Genomic DNA, 17,808 nt, shown 5'->3' on the forward strand with positions numbered 1-17,808 from the left:
GTCGTTCCAGGCCCTCCAGGCGGAATACGGTTTGAATGGTAGGGAATTTTTTCGTTATCTGCAGGTTCGACATGCCCTCGCCTCAGTCTTGACTCCTGATGAGGCCCTGCCTGAGTCTTCCCCCCTCGAGGATCGTGTCCTTGATGGGCACCTGCCTGATAGCACGATTTCTTTGATCTATAAGAAGCTGATTAATAATCGGGCGGACTTACTGGTCCGTCTTAGGGAGGTTTGGGTCGGCGATGGCTTGGAACTGGACGACGAGGATTGGCAGTCGGCACTCTCCTCTCCCAAGGAGGTAGCCATCCCTGCCCGTCTCCGTTTGGTTCAACTTAAAATCCTTCATCGAGTGTATGTCACTGGTCCACGTTTGGTGATGATGGGCTTTTCCCTGGATGGGTTTTGTAAGCGTGGTTGTGGGTCGAGTGCTACCTTTTTACACATTCTTTGGGAGTGCCCAGTTGTGGCTGCCTATTGGACGGCTGTGCTTGAGGTGATGACCGTTGTGACTGGTGTTGCCCTGCGGCCGGAGCCGCGACGGTGTCTGTTGAATGTATGGGAGCCCACTGATTACTCTGTAGCCCAGACCAGATGGGCTACCTTGGGCTACATGATTGCGAAACGGGATATTGCGCAACTCTGGGGTGCATCCAAGCCCCCTGAGGTCTCGAAATGGGAGGACAACATGGACTGGTCCATGTTTCGTGAGAAGACTGTATATGTGGCCAGGGGGCGACCCAGGGCGTGGACGAAGATTTGGGGCCAGTGGAATGAATATCGTGGGGATATCTGTGCCCCTCCCCTTGTAGATACTACTGATGTTGTCCTGTCTCCCTAGGCGAGCGTTCCCGGAACCTTTTCATAGTGTTTTGTGAATTTCTGATTCTCCCCGCTGCTCCCCCCCCCCCCGACCTTGTTAGAGCCTCTGGGCTCTTGTAGTGTTCTCCTGATTGCTGACTATCCCCTCCGTTCTTTGGGCTGACCTTGATTCCTGTACATTCGCCTTTTTAGTGTTGGGTTTTTTTTTTGTATAAAATAAAATTTGTTATGCTCTGTGATCTGTTGGGAGTAATGCTGGGTACTTGATTTGTACTTGTCCACGGGAGTATATCTCTGATTTCTTCCTTGTGCCTTCTTATTAGCGGCCAGCCCGTGTGGTTGTAGGCCCATTCCTGTATTTTTCTATGCTTGCTCAAATAAAGGTTTTTGAACAAAAAAAAAAAAAGTCCTGAATATGTTAAGTGTGCGTGTCGGGAGAGTCATTGGTATATTTGTAAAAAGAAAAAGAAATCTGGGCAGGACAACCATTTTCATCGTAGATATGCGCCTCATCAGAGAGAGAGGCAGCTTGATTCACCTACCAACGTCCTCCTCGCACCGAGAGATCGCCTTGCCATAGTTTTCAGTGAGGACTATCTCAGGATTGGTATGAATTTGGACCCCCAGGTACCGAATTGGATCAGTGGACCATAGCAAGGGGAGATCAAGCTCTACCTGGGTAGTACTAGGGGTTAAGGGGGAACATGATCGATTTGCACCAATTAATACAAAGCCCTGAGACCTGCCAAAATGGTGTAACCTCAGTCAACACTGGCTTGAGCTTCCTCTCCAGCTCGGGACCATATATAAGAGTGTCATCCGCGTATGCAGACACAATGAGGGCGTAATCCCGAAAGCGTATGGCCCTGTGATAAAGGTATTCCATGAGCTCACAAAGAAGTGGTTCTGCCACAAGGGCATATAGCAACGGGGAAAGTGGGCAGCCCTGTTGAGTACCCCCCAATATTGTAATAAGGTCAGAGACTGTGTTGCCCACCTTAACTCTGGCACACAGCCTAGTGTATAAGTCCGAAATCTATCTATCCTCTCCTACCTCCACCTTGTTCAGGACGCCCTTCAAGAAAGTCCACTTCACCAAGTCGAATGCCTTCTTGGCAGTAAAAAAACTGCGACGGCCTTCACTGCAGGGTCAATTCTTTGAATTGTCCCAAAGCTAGTGCTCAGATTATATGTAACACTGCGATCAGGTTCAAATCCCACCTGCTCTGGTTTTACTTAGTGCAGGATCAGAGGGGCCAACCGGTTAGCCAATACTTTCGCAAATATCTTTGTGTTTACTTTTAAAAGAGATAGTGACCTGTATGAGGAGCAGACGTCCGGTGGCTTGCCAGTTTTCAGTAATGTGACAATCAGGGCCTCCCTCAAAGTTGGGGGCATCTCCACTTTTTCATCCATCTCCTCATAGAGAGTTGTCAGGTGGGGGATAAGTTCTTCCTGGGACATTTTATAAAATTTCACAGTGAGGCCATCAGTGCTGGGGGCACTACCTGAGTGCATCGACTTAAAAGCAGTACGTATTTTCCCGGGGTGTAGCTGGGTCATCAGGTGTTCCCTAAGCATATTAGAGAACCAGGGCATTTGGATGTATTCCAACAGTGTCTGATCAACTCCTCATCAGCTGTGGCTTTGGTGGTGTACAGGCCGGTGTAATACCTCTGGAACACGTCAGCTGCTAAGTTTGTGCCCTTCCTCATCAATGTTTTCCGAGATTACGGCAGCCATCTCCTGAGTCATTGAAGCCTTGCAAGGGTGGCACCCGGGCGGTCCCCCTCACCATATACCCTGGCAGAAGGACATTTTCCAAGGTGTTTCACCTCCCTATCTGCTGTTTCGAGAAGGTCCTTCAGGGCTGCTTTAATCTCCTCAAGCAGTGCAGCTTCTCCTGTGCATTGATAAGTTAGTTCGAGGCAAGCAATGTCTCTCTCCAATCTCGTCAACCTGTCACGAATGGCACGGTGCACCCGTGCATGCTTAGATATTGTCATACCCCTGATGTACACCTTGAAGGCTTTCCAGACCATAGCAAAGCTGTCTACTAAGCCCATGTTTATTTCGAAAAATGTTTCAATGAGCTGGGTCAATTCTGACTTAAATACAGGGTCCAGCAATGAGTATGGGGAAAATCGCCAGAGAAAGGGCTCTGGCACACCTACACTGAAATTCAGCTCCAGAATAACTGGAGAATGGTCGGAGTATGTTGTGGGGAGTACCTCACAAATGCCAACCTGTGATAGCAGGGACCTAGAGACCAATCAGAAGTCAATGCGTGTGTGAGTGTCATAACTGGCTTAGTAATGAGTGTATCCAGCGATGTCCAGGAATTTCTGTCTCCAGACATTCACCAGGCCAAGTTGGTCAAAAATCTCCAATATACTACTAGCAGTTGCAGATTGTCTGCAAGGAGGGTCTTTAGACATGTCTTTGTTTGGATTTAATATGCAATTGGCACCTCTTCCTTCCGCAGCAGCAGTGAGGCCAGCATTTGATAAAAGAGAGGGTAGTCCTAGTTGGGACCGTAGACATTGACCACTAAGATTTATTGGCCTGCTTTGTAGCATTTTCCGACAATGTACCTACCATCAGGGTCCCTGTGCAAACACTGCAATGTCACTCCAGACTTTGGGTTGAGCCAAATCAACACTCCCCTAGCATGTGAAGTGAAGCCTGCATCTGTGACTGTGCTCTGTAGAGTTCTATGTAAGAACATTTTACTGTCAGGGGCTAGGTGGGGCTACTGCAGCAGCCCGATATCTATTTTATAATGTTTAAGATATGCAACTATCTTCCCGGCATTTCTATAATTTAAACCCCTGACATTCCATGTAAGAAAACGTATACTATTTGTCTGAAAGTATTTATGCTCCATTCACTCCTACCGTAAGTAAAGCATTTTTTTGCTTCCTCGTGCAACCCAGGAGGGGCAGAGCAGTGACTGAGTGCTGTGCTTTAACATTAACTTCCTTACAACCCAACCTCCCCCTACCCTCCACCCACACTATGCAGGCCCAAACATTGCATAGTTGAAGAATCTGCCCCCCTCCCAAAACAGAGCATTACTCAATACGATTACAAGCAAAAACATAACATTCCCTGTGTGCATCACGCTCTGGGGCGGATGTTGCTGACAAATGGTGAGATAACCACTGCCTGGAACACCCTATGTAGGTAAGTTATTGTGTGCTTCCCATTAATATGGTAAGGACTCTGTCCCACATCCTGCTACCTGCAGCGAGCCCTCCCCCTTCAATGAAAGGATAAAAGGCAATACCCTCATCAGGCAGTCAGGACCCCTGCTATGCATCTCAGTACTCTGGATTGCACAGAGTGTTAATAAGCTCCCCCCATACTGCACCCTCGAGAGGTCGCAGACGAGGCACTGCCACACTGGTTATCACAATATAAGGTATCCATATAACAGTCAATGGCTCTAAATTGCCTATCCGGGTGTCTCCATAATATCCTTACTGTGGCTAGTAGCCCAATCAGTTTAGGCTAATGTACAAACCCCGAAGCAAGTTAGGGTTGTGATAACCATAGTATCTTACATGTGTAACGCTCAGTGTTCATCCGGGTCAGACCTGTCCGTCTCCTTACTTGTTGAAGACCTCGCCTTTCATGCCGCTCCCTCGTGCTTTTTAAGGAACTGTAGTGCCTGTTTAGGGTCCATGAAGACTTGTGGAGATCCGTCCACTATAATTCGAAGCTTTGCAGGATACAACATATTATACTCCAAGTGTAATTCACGTAGTCGTTTTTTCACTGGAGCGAACAGGCGCCAGGTTTGCAGAGTGGTATAGAAAGGGGCATTGCCTTGGACCACCTCTCTGCAACGCAGCTCTGTGGTGCCTACTGGAGCTTTGTAAGTTGTGGGATTAAGTCCCCTTGAATCTTGGGGGTCCCTGGGGGCCAACTTGCCCACCAGGTACCTCCAGTAAGCGCCACAGAGCTGTTTTGCAGAGAGGTGTAAAAAAGGGGCATGGCCTCGGACCACCTCTCTACAACGCAGCTCTGTGGCGCTATATGGTTTGTCTTGGAAGTTTGAGAATCCTCTGAACATGTATGCAGGGGCGAAGCTTTGAGGGGGGGTGCTTAGGATGTTACACCCTCCCACCCCCAATAAATCTATTTTCTGATAGATAGTTGGGGATAGGTGGTTTTAGTCGGGTATGCTGATGTGTCTGTCAGATTTCTCCAGGAATTTTGACATGCACACAAACAAACACACGCACACACACTCTCCCTCTCTCTGTTTTGAAAGTCTTAAAAAATGTTGGTTAGTTTACAGAATAATGTGTTTTTCTTCTCTGCGCACTCCTACCAATCTGCATTGCCCCCGGTTTCCTCTGCCCCTTAAGCTCCTTTTATGTGCCCTGCTTGTTGTATAATGTATTTTAACATTATCTGCCTGCATTACTGTTGGAAATTCTGAGGCTCACACCCCCCAATCTCACTTACCAAGCTATGTCCCTGCATGTATTATGTGGTCCTTCCCTGTCTCCTCTCCACACTCTTCCCACCATTGTCACAGATTGATTCACCCACCAGAATGGGGAGGTGGAAAGGATTACCACCAGATTTTGTGGGGGTGTAGGGAAAAATGTTCAGATACACAGGAGCATCCATTCCCTCTGTATGGAGTTGTCTACTATGCAGAACTCTGTATAGGGAAAGGGATCCCTTAGAATAAGAAACATGACATTTCTATTAAGGTGCTTGCAAAACTGCTCCTGATGCAGCTTTCTAGGTGTAGTACTTGAAAGGCTTGAGAATAGGGGAAAAGTACCCTCTGACAATGGTGTAAATCTTGACCTGCATTTTTACATTCTTTTTCATGAATTGGGCCCATAACGTTCCTTAGGTCTTCTCTCCGTTCCTTGTTTCGCACAAGTAATATTGCTAGTAAGACCTTTTAAGGAAAGAATCAGTCAGCTTTATTGATGTTCAACACTTAACTAGAGAGCGCAAACAATAAGATTTTACCTTCAGTATATCTTATTCTGCTAATATTTGCATATTTACTTAATATGTCTTCTGTATTGTAATTATGTGTAGACTTTTGTAACTGTTTACTTCTATATGTATTTCTTTTTACAGATAAGGAAAGTGTTAATGAATCAAATTTTAAAAAGTAAACACAGAATTAATTTAGAGGACATGGTGAATGAATATGACAAATGCACTTCAGCAAGGTAAATTTCAAAGAAATAAATTTAAATATGATGTTGAAAATGAGAGAGGCTGAAAATGTCAAGTCCGCTCCTTATTGTGCCGCCAAATATATTGTTAGGTGTAACCTCTGATAACAGTCTCCAGTTGATCCCTGATTTTGACCACATACTCCTGATCGGTCAACAGATACCCAGGAAATGAGAAAGGTCTAGCTAAAATTTTCTCATCTTGAATCTTAAATGTATGGAGTATAGTATTGTGATCGGAAGACACTTTTGGACAGATTACCATGTCCGTGGACCATACTATAGAGTCTGTAATCCAGGCCATATCTATCTGTGAGTATTATTTGTGTGGAGCAGAGTAATAAGTATAACCTGATTTATTAAGATATAAAGTTCTTCACGCATCCCTGACAGCCTGTAGTCGCCTTAATTCCATTATTGCAGCTCTAGTCCTCCTCATTCTTTGAAATGAACCCCATTGCATTGTGTCAATACCATAATCCATTAGGCAATTGTAATTGCCTACCAATACCCTTTCCCCCTCCCTGTTCAACATTTCTATATTTATCAAGTCAAGAATAGTAGGGTCATCTGTATTCGGGCCATACACTGCACAAAATACTTATTTCCTTCCTTTTATCGATATCTGTGCTATAGCCCACCTCCCACCTGTTGCCGGTTACCCCACAACCCGTTTGTGCTTTAATATGGCAACCCCCTGTATAGAAGCGCTTTGTGCAGTGCACACTATCACTTCATAGCCTAACTGCTTTAACAGTCCGCTGTCCTTATACGAAAGATGTGTTTTCATCAACATAACCATTTGGGGATTATACATTTTTAATTCCTCTGCTACCAATTGCCTCTTAGTATTACTGTTCAATCCATCCACATTCCATGCTAAACCCTTAAACTGATCCATTTAAAAAAACATAACTCTGTCAGCCATACCCTCCATTTTTATTGCTTTAATACTGTTTTCAACTGCTTTGCTAACCTTTTCGCTCCTTATTGTCCTCCCCTTGATTTTTCCCCATTTTTGCCCCCTCCCGCTCCCCCCACACCCCTGGTCCCGATGAGGGCGACCAAACCCCCTACACCTAGAAGGAGGAATCATCCTCTTCCATATGCTGCTGTTTGTTTTGGCAGCAGACTGAGACTCCGGTCTCCACAGCGACCCCCGAGACTAAATTCCCCATACTCTGTCCTACATAAAATCTGACATAGGAGAGAAATAGGATAACAAAAAAAAGGCAAAAAGTGTTGGAAAGCAATGTCATCAAAACAATCCCACAACTTGAACATTAATCTAATCAAAAACCCTTTCCCTTATCCAGTCCCCCCTTTCTGCCATCTGCTCAGTGCTTCCTTCGCCTCAAATTCAGATGTAAAGACATATGACTGCCCTTCCCGTATTACTTTCAGACGCGCCGTTTCTTGCAAGTATACTTGTACCCCAGTTGATTTTAATGGATCAATCAATAGCCTTAATTGCCAACGCCTATCCATTGTTTCTTTACAGAAATCGGAACGAAAAAATATAGAATATGATTCTACTGAGATAGGTGCTCTAGGTCTAGCTTTCAGTGAAACTGCTTGCCTAAGCAAGAAATTACCAAAATTAATAAGGAAAGGGCGTGGGTAACTAGCATCCTGCCTTCGTTGTACCAATGGTAGTCTATGGGCCCTTTGAATCTGGCAATCCCAGTCCCAGTCTCCCTGGTCCGGAAAAGCCTTCTGCAAAAGATGTACCACAAAACCCCTGGGATCTGATCCTTCTTGATCTTCCAGGATTCCAAACAATTTCAGGTTATGCCCCCGCTGGCGATTTTCCATATCCTCCATTTTCAGCTGCATTGTCATTAGCAAATCATCATGTTGTTGGACAGTGCTTGCCACCTTAGAGGTCACTTCTTCTGTACTACCTACTCTTGATTGAAGTTCCACTATATTTTTTGTAAGAGTCCCAACTTTCGAAGTTACTTCCTTTAATGACTGCTGAATATCATGGTTGTCCGCTCTAACTTGAGAAAAAAGTTCCCTTGTTTCCTCCCTTTGATCTTTGAGAGACTGCAGGATTAATGAGAGTAGCAATGCTTTGGAGTATCTTTACCTTGAGGGCCTTTTTGGGAATCTTCTTCTTCTCCATGGGGGCATGGACAACTTGTTGAGAACATATTTTTTCGGGTGTCCCCTCAGGCGTTCCCCCTACCAAAAGCCTTAATCCCCCCCAGATATCATCTGCTAATCCCACATCCAAAAGTCTGGATATCAGGGTTTTAACCCTTCCTTTCGCTTGTACCCATCTATGTGTGAGGCTAACAGCTTCCACATTTTTCGCCTCTTTTGATCCCTGCTTTCCAGACAAGCGGCCCATTGTGGTTTTTCTTATTTTCTCCTCTGTTTCCTTCGGTGTTCTAGATTTAGAGTTTTTCTTTCTGCCCTCTGATCTTGAGGTTTGCTTTTGCTTTTGTTTTTGCCTTGCGCCTGCTAGATCCTGTATTGGAGTATTATTCGATCCCTTTTGTCCTTGGTTCGCTGTCGATCCCCCGAGTTCAGGATGCGAATTATGGTTGGCCAAAGCAGGGCTAACAGTACTAATTGTGAGAGCTGTAACGTCCTCCTCTGAGGCACATGATATACTATCAAGTGTCCCATCATTCTGCATTAAGATGCCTCCTGCTCCATCGCCTTCAACAGCTGTCGGCCATATCAGTACGTTACAAATACCCGGCAGTGTCTCATTCAGTCCCAAAATAATAGTGTCTGAAAGTGTCTCCTGTTGTTTTTCTTTAAGACCAAACTCAAAATTTGTTTCAAGCTCTGTTTCCATACTCTCAACCAGTTGATCACCAGCCTTAAAAGAAACATTTCCTTCAAAATTGTCAAGCTGCTTAGAGCTACAATCGTCTTGCCTAAGAGCTTGGGTCTCCATATCTGATACTATGTTACATTGTTGCAAGCCTATTACGTGCGTGACTATTTCTGCAAGTTTGTTTCCATCTCATATTTCCATTCCAGACTCTGATGAGACTAGCTCCACTGAGCGCTTTGACTGTAAAAGACGCAACACCGGCCTCCCGAGCTTCCCAACAGTGTGGCCAGATAAGTCGCCTTTCTGTACCTCTAAGCCTTGATCCCCCTCCACACAACCTGCAGCGCTTACTGGTAATAGGCTAGACGCACGGGTGTTTCTCACTGTGCACATCGGCGGAGCCATAGTCTAAAAACCGCTGAGTGCTGCGTAAGCCTGCCAGCACAGAACGAGCCGAGGGTGCGGTCTCAATCTCAGCGGGAAACGCCAAGCCGCCAAACACACAGCAACCCTCGTGGACGGTAAGCGCTTAGGTCCAATCGCCTGCATTCAGTAGTACGGGAGTACGTCAGAGCCTGCTCCGGAAGGGTATATCCAGGTGAGCCTCTCGGTCGGCCTCAATCCGTAATAACAGCCCAATTCCAGCATTAATATGAGGCAGGAATGTTCGCCTCTGCTTTTCTTTTCCTTCCAATTTCTCCTCCTATTCCTCAAGTTTCTTATCACTCATCTTGTCATTCTGATTCAGTAGCCTCGGGAGCTCCTCTGTGTACCAGAGACAGCGTCAATCCGCCATCTTGTCTCCTCCCCTTAGCGAATAAGTGCAATTAAAGCAACTATAATAGAGATTCAGGAGCTGGAAGATCAGCATGCAGAGGGTGTTATGTACAGAGGATATGGAACAATTGAGTTTTATGTTAATCGATTTACCCTCAGCTCTGAAGAACACATTTAGAGAGAGAAGTGTGGCAAGATATAATAAATATCGCTTGTCGCAGTATGAATTTGGGGAGAGAATAGGTAAAGTCCTTGCTTTTAAAGTGGCAGACGACCGGGCTAAGGCTCATATAATAGCAATAAAGGGGCTAGATGATAAAATATATCAGCAACCACAACAGATATTAAAACAGTTTGTTCTCAATAATAAAACATTTTATACTCCAACGATTCAGCCAATGCATGAGGATATCTGTAGCTATATTCAGAATAGCTCTTTAAGAAAGATGGGGGAATGAGGAATCTGATTCTCATGACGAAGGTATTTCAATTAACGAGATAGAACTAGCAATTGGTGCTTTGCCATCAGGGAAGGCAGCGGGAGAAGATTTCATCCCCCTAGAATTTTATAACATTTGTAAGGACGTTCTGTTGATGCCATTCAGTCAGGTAATAGAGTTTGTCGGAACTAATGATAGAACTCCTGACTCTTGGCATATGACGAAGAACGTTTTCTTTCAAACCAGCTGAGGAATGTGGGTCATACAGGCCAATTTCACTCATAAATGCAGATGCAAATATTTATGTTAAAATTCTAGCGAATCGCTTGGCCTCAATAATGCCTAATCTGGTCTCTCCTCACCAACATGGGTTTATTCAAGGGGGAGACACTTCTGCTCATGTTAACACGGCAGTAACTGCTTTCAATCTGGCAAACATAAGACCCACCTCACTCAGTATGATTTTATTAGACGCAGAAAAAGCGTTCGACCAAGTGGGGTGAGAATTTTTGTGGGCTGCGCTTCTAGCTTTTGGGACTAAGAGTCAATTTATGAAGCAGGTTCAAGATTTATATGATAAACCATGCGCTAAATTGACATATTCGGGCCAGGAATCATCTATCTTCCCGGTACTCTGTGGCACCCGTCAGGGATGCCTCTTTCACCTTCATTATTTGCTCTTTATATAGAGCCATTTATTTCTGTTTTGCAAGATGATCCACAAATAACTGATTTTAAGTCAGGGGCAAGTTCTCTTAAAGTCATCGCCTATGCAGATGATATAGGGGTCTTCTCTACAGAACCAGGAGAAGCATTGAAAACGATAACAGAGGTAGCTGGTCAGTTTGGCTTAATTTCAGGCTACAAATTAAACGTCAATAAAATGCAAATTCTTCTCAATCACAAACCGTTGATACCAGTACTGGGAGCCTGTCCAATTGCTACTTATCTAGGGGTCAGGATAGCAGCACAGATTGACAGTATATTGTAATTAAATTATGATGTTCTACTAAAAGAAACAAATAAGTCTATAAAAAAATGACATAATCTACCTATTGGGATTATCGGCAGAGTTAACATTATCAAAATGAAGATTTTGCCTAAATTTCTTTATCTCTTTCGTTCTATCCCGCTACGTGTTCCAAATGCACTTTTCAAAAGGTTGGATGGAATATTAGGTAGCTTTATATGGGGATATAAGAAGGCAAGATGAGCAATAGACCGGTTGAAACTCTCTTTCAGTCAAGGTGGTTTAGAGTTCCCAGATTTTAAAACATATTTCTGGTCAGCCTGCTTTACTCGCCTACGTAGCCTCATCAATCCGGTCAACAGCATTTTCAGCCATAAGTTCATATTGGGGGTGGAGAGTCATATGTTTTTGTACAGACTTAACAACCCTAACTATTTTAAAAGGGTAAAATTCAAGACCATAAGGGATGATGTATATATATGGCATGCGATTTTGTAAGCAGGAACATCTCTTGTTATCATAATGAGTTACCACTTTGGCAAACCCAGGATTTCATATGATATTCCATGATTCGGCTGGTATGAAATGGGCTAGATGTGGAATCACATGCCTGGGAGATGTATATGATTATAATTGTTTCGTCTCATTTGAGAGTCTACAGAGGAAGCATAAGCTACCAGAGTCTATCAGCCTGATTCATGAAGCGAAATAGCGCCCGCAATGGCTGCGAAAATGCAATTGCGGGCGCAAAACACGGAATCGGCATTCAAGTACAAAATAGCGAATTCGCAAACACAGAATAGCGATTAAAATTGCGATTACGCTATAATAGTCGCAGAGTCCCGGTAGTCGCGCATTAGCGATACGGAAATAGCGACCAACCACGGAATCTGCGAAATGAATAGCGAAAAGCAATATATTCTCAATCGGCATTCATGAAAAATATACAATAGCGGAAAACCCCAAAATCGCAATTTAGCGCGGCGCAAATTAAGGACAACTCAAAGCAGGTGGTAACCATAAAAGCCATGATGAAAAAAAATTTGAAAAACAGTTGGCCAATCACCAACAGGTCCAGGCCTGACCAATCACACATAAGGACATTCAGCAGCAGCATTAGGCGTTCCACAATGCCAGGAATGTACATGGTGGTGAGGCGGCGAAGGCTACAGCGAGCAGCACGGAGGAGACGCATGAGGCAGGAAAGGATTTACCGGCAGCGGGTCACCTTGCTTGGCCAAACCAGAGAACAGATATATGCTAAATACAGGCTGAATGGGGAAATGATCATCTGGCTGATACATGAACTTGACCCCCTCATGCAGCACCCAACAAGGCGGAACAATTCGGTGCCTACACAAGTGCAGGTATTGTGCAGCCTGCACCTCCTGGCCTCCGGCAGTATCCAGGGCATAGTAGCGGCTGCTGGGGGGATATCCCAGCCCACCATGTCACGCTGCCTCCACACTTTCGTTGACGCCATGCTCACCCAGCTCCACCGCCACATCACATTTCCCACGAGCCAACAGGAATTGGACCTGACAAAACTTCAATTTTACAATGTAGCCCATTTTCCCCATGTCCTCGGCTGCATAGACTGTACCCACGTCGCCATCTGCCCACCAGCTGCCACGGAGTATATGTACCGCAACAGGAAGTCCTACCACTCCCTCAACATACAGATGGTCTGCAATGCCAAGACCATCATCACTGACATTGTCGCCCAGTACCCAGGGAGTACCCATGACTCCTTTATCTTCAGGCACAGCGGACTCCACACACGACTGCTCAGGGGAGAGTTTGGGGAAGGACACCTACTTGGTAAGTACACTTTGTCGACAATGTCACATTGCAATGAAGGCACAGCGCTGCACAGGCAATCAACATCTGCTCCTCTCATTCAGGTGACAGTGGCTACGCCCTACGGGAATACCTCCTGACCCCTTACCTCAACCCTGCCACACCTCAGCAACGGCGCTACAATGTTGCGCACATCCGGACAAGGAACTGTATAGAAAGGACATTTGGCCTGCTCAAGAGCAGGTTCCGTATACTGCACAAGACAGGTGGGGCCATGTATTACAGTCCTGCTGCCTGCTGCCGCATTGTGGCTGTCTGTGCAATGCTTCATAACATTGCAACCAAGCGCCGGATACCTGTTGAGATCTCAGGCAGTGAATCAGAAGGGGACGACCAGGCCACCAGCACATGCGCACCATGCACGCGGGGAGAACCCAGCTGAAGGCCACAGACGTCGCAACCACATCACAGCGAACAATTTCTAGCCCACCCTCTACCCCCACCCCACATATCACAATTGCATGCAAAATGTAATGATCACACAAGGCTAATGTGTGCAGCAAAATAAATATATTTGTTTCATTCACAAGAAAAAGGTAATCTGTAAACTATTTACAACCAACAGTATTCCTCCATACTGCAGTGTGCAAGTACATGGCAGGCTTAAAGTCAGCCTGTGCCTGTGTTTTTCGGGCAGAGTCAAGTGCGCCTCCTGCGCGTTATGCCCAGCCGCCTCTGAGGCTCATCCTCCTCCGGGGCACCTGTACCAGGCGTTGCCCTGGTGCTGCGCCTAAGTGGCGGGACTAGTGTTGCAGATTGGCTGCTGACGCTTGAAGCCCCCTCACTGCCATCGTCACCCCCTACAGTGTCCTCACAGCACTGAACTAGTTGGTGCTGCTGTGTGAGGGACCTGCGTGACAACTGGGAGGTGGCATTTGCAGCCACATAATTTGACCGGCTGTAGGAGGCCAGCCGGGCCATGAGCTGGTGGTGGCGCTGGCTTGCTGCCCTGCGCTGCTTGCTCATCGCTGCAGTGTTTGCCTCCATGGCTGCAGTCATGCGGCCCATGGCCGCCGTCATGCGGTCCATGCGGTCTCCCACTCCCGCCACATTGCGCCCAATTTTGTGCAGCTGGAGCTGTATGGCACCTTGCTGCTGTGACTGGCGCTGATGGATCCTGAGCATGCGCCTCTCTACTCTCATACAGGCATGGAGATGTCCATTGCCCCTCCTGCTGATTGGAGCTGTGGTGTGACCGTGAGAGCTCCCACGCCTGCTCTGCTGGCCTGTCACAGTGGCTGGCCGCTGTGTTGCCGCTGTCGTAGGCCCAGTTGACGTAGCACCAGCTGCAGGTGGTGTCACAGCTGGCGTTGCTGGTGTGGCAGGGACTGGAGGCACATTAGTGGGGTGCCTGGCTCTGGCTGCGGGTGGGATGGCAGGAGCAGAGGCCACAACGGTGGGGGCCTGGTCTTGGCTGCGGGTGGGATGGCAGGAGCAGAGGCCACAACGGTGGGGGGCCTGGTCTTGGCTGGGGGTGGGATGGCAGATGCAGGGGCCACAGCGGTGGGGGGCCTGGCTGCTGGTGTTGTTGCAGCGGCAGGGGCTGGTGCCTGGGTTTCCGGTTGTGAATCCTCCTCCTGGGCCTCCTCATCTATCTGCAGCTTCTCGCTGTCGCTGCTTTCTGCGCCACCTGTGAGGGTAAGTGGATACTCATTAGTTGCATGTGACTGCCAGACGTGCTGATGTTACATGCATGCTGGGTGACATTCCCTGGATGGCTGTGGATTTGCGTACTTTGGGACCTGTCTGGCTGCATTGTGGTACTACTACATTGTGGACATACTACATCTCCCACAATGCTTCAGGGCATACTCTGATGCGCAACAAAGGCATGACTAAGGGCCAATATGTGAGCCTATTTGGTCAGGGACGGTCATAGGGGACAGGGTCGCAGTCGCATGCCACTTACCTTGGGTGTCTTGGGTGGGGCGGGAGGAGTCCAGAGGGGTGACGCCAACACACGCCTCCCTCTCAAGGGTGTTCTCGACCTGGTCCTCCAAGGGTGTGTTGGGTGGGACTGTCGGTCCGCCACCTCCAGTGCCCGATGCCTCTCCAAGGCGCTCCGCCACCCTCTCCTTGGCACGACCTCGGAGGTCGTACCATCGCTTCTTAAGCTCCTCCAATGACCTATCGGCCACACCCACCGAGTTCACGCTGGAGGCTATTCCCAGCCAGATCCTCCGTTTGTCTTGCTCTGGGACCTTCCTGGAGTTGATCCCGAAGAGCCTGTCATGGTTGGCCACCACCCCTTCAATAAGGTTCTCGAGCTCCTGCTCTGAGAACTTGAGCTTTCTCTTTCGTCCTGCGCTGTTGCTGGGGCCAGGGACAGGTTCCTCAGACATGGCAGCTGGTAGGTCGCTATTACAGTCGTTTGTGAAGTCGCTATCGCTGGTTTAGCGTCTGCTTTCCGACTTGCTCCCTCGAAGGTTTGCCTCACTGTGGTGTTTGGGGGTGGGAACTGCCTGCTTCCTGGTTGTGATGTCATCACTGTGCTCGGAAAGCGACTTCCCGTTTTTCCGATCGCGCGAGAATGCGATTCGCATTCCCGGTCGCACGGGATTGCGAGTCGCTATCCCGAGCGACCGGGATTGCGAGTCGCTATCCCGTGCGACCGGGAATGCGAGTCGCTATCCCGGTCGCAGGTAGCCGGGAATAGCGATTTTTCTGCGTTTTTAGTTAGATTTAGCGCCCGCGTGCGAGTCGCTATTTTTTCCCCGAAAAGTAAATGAATGCCGTTTTGCGTTTCCTCAATAGCGAGTCGCTATAATTCGCTATTAGGGACACGCAAAACGGCCCGTACATGAATCAGGCTGTAAGTTTCTTAAGTATTTCCAGATCCGATATTATTTCTTGAAAAACCTAAAACTGAAAAATATAAATGATTCTGAGATATGGTTTTTTTTCTATGCAGCTGAATTAAAATCTCTAATAAGTAGGGTCTGTAAATGGTTCAACAGTGGCAGACAAGACACTTGCGAGAGACCGGCAGATCGCTGGAGTTGGGTGCTGGGTACGCCGCTCGCGGCTGTTACTATATCACAGGCTCTTAGTATTATAGACAAGGCTGTACATTCTAGCAACTTTAGATTGCAGCAACTTCGCATGATATGCCTTTTATATTGTACTCCGGATAGAATCGCAAAATGGTCATCGGGTAATACTATAAGTAGTGAGTGGGCAAAATGCCCAAGATGTAATTTATACGCGGCCGACATTAAACATGTGTTTTTAACATGTGCGGAACTAAAAATATTCTGGCAGAAGGTTGGGGATGTTTTGCATCGAAAGCTAGGGATAGAAATACCTCTGTCGACCACTGTAATTATGATGAGATATAGTTCTAAACATTCTAACTGTAATGGTTTGTTTGCTATTTTATTAGTTGTAGCAAGATTAACTATAGCCAGGGTGTGGATATCGCCAAAACCCCCAACTGTGATGGACTGGTGGCTGCTAGTAAGGCAGATATATGATATGGAACTTGCATTGGCTGAGACGAGAGAGGTTCGCTCTATGACCAAATGTACTGCAATCTGGGGACGTTTGTTTTGAATGATATTAGTAGAAAGAAATAATATGCCCATTTTTCTTAGCTGATGTACTGATGACTGATTATGTATTTATTGTTAAATCTTTTTCTCCATTTTGGTGGTTATATCAGATGGATGTCTATTTACATCTAATTATGAGTATTGTATTTGTCTTGTATATGATGTCTTCTCTTTCACAAATAAAAAAAATAAAAAAAAGGAAAAAGAAAATGTCAAGTCTTTAGCTAACATTACCCGCTCGTCTTTCCTTTTTTTGTCACAATGTGTTACACGTGGGGGTGGTCGATTTACTGGAGAAAACCACAAAGCTCGCCTGCTACAAAGGACAATATTGGGTTTGTTTTACTTAAGTTTTTCTGTGCCATAAGAAAGAAAGTAGTAAAATTGTCTTATACAGGAATGATTGCTCTAATTCAGGAAGGTTTCATTTTTCTTGGTTTACGAGAGTGATACGGCTAATTAAAGACAACGCCAAGACCGAGTTTTCCTGATTTTGGGTCCTCATTACAATGTCCTTGGTAATACCGATTTGTTTGGTAACAGTCAGTTCGAGAAGCGGGAGGCTTTTAATACTCAGATGGGTATCACATGGGTGTTTTAGTGTTCTCTTTCCGTCTGCGGGACCCATGGCCCACTGTGGACCACCTGGTAACCCTACTACTCAAATCATTATTCCTGTCAGAGTGGGGCCATACTACGAGGTAGCCTTTCAAAAGTAATTGCATGAGTGTTTAATCCTCTGGGACTGCTTGGTAGATTCCAGCTTGCTTCAGGAGCAAGAAAAATTGCAGCCGTGAAGGACTAAAACTGAGCATCGTGTAACTTTTGATGACTTATCAGTTTATTACTCTTCTTCGCATGATTCTTCTAATCCTCACAGAAAACAGAAGTGGATACCAAATCTTTCTATAATGAGTCCATATTAAAGTTAAAATGAAGACCCCTTTTACATCTTATTGATATTTTAAGTCAAAATATTTTTGAAAGAAAAATCTTTCACCTAGCTGTTTAAGTGAACAATATTTAAACTGATAATAAGGAAACGATTTCTAAAAGATACTCCTTACAACAAACATCTTTTTAAAACAAAACATAACCAAGTATCAGACTGAATCTGTCTGCCTGAGGTCTACAAAAGGCATCAAAGGAGACAGTGGGCCTCATTTATGAGAAATGACGCATTGCTGCGTGTAAGCAGCGATGCGTCACTTTTCAGTGCGCACTCCTTGCGTCATGATTGATGTGTCATATTTATATTATGACGCATCATTCCGCAAGGAGTTACAGATACGTCAGTATTTCTGACGTATCTGTAGGCACAAAAGTAACGCATTGCTGGAGTGTGTCACAAAAGTGACGCAACTCCAGCAATGTGTACTTT

The 17,808-nt window shown here is 46.1% G+C and overlaps 1 protein-coding gene across 7 annotated transcripts in view; it reads left to right on the top strand.

Moving 5' to 3' along the window:
- The window catches only part of CC2D2B (coiled-coil and C2 domain containing 2B), a 1,917,855-nt gene that overhangs the window by 1,242,337 nt on the left and 657,710 nt on the right, over positions 1 to 17,808 (top strand). For all 7 annotated transcript variants that reach the window (XM_078643430.1, XM_078643434.1, XM_078643435.1 and 4 more), the window contains one exon: positions 5,935 to 6,029. In XM_078643430.1, coding sequence (XP_078499556.1) covers positions 5,935 to 6,029 — 95 coding nt within the window. The remainder of the gene's footprint in view (positions 1 to 5,934; positions 6,030 to 17,808) is intronic.

Source organism: Lissotriton helveticus, chromosome 5_1, assembly GCF_964261635.1.
Source record: "Lissotriton helveticus chromosome 5_1, aLisHel1.1, whole genome shotgun sequence".
Classification (NCBI taxonomy): domain Eukaryota; kingdom Metazoa; phylum Chordata; class Amphibia; order Caudata; family Salamandridae; genus Lissotriton; species Lissotriton helveticus.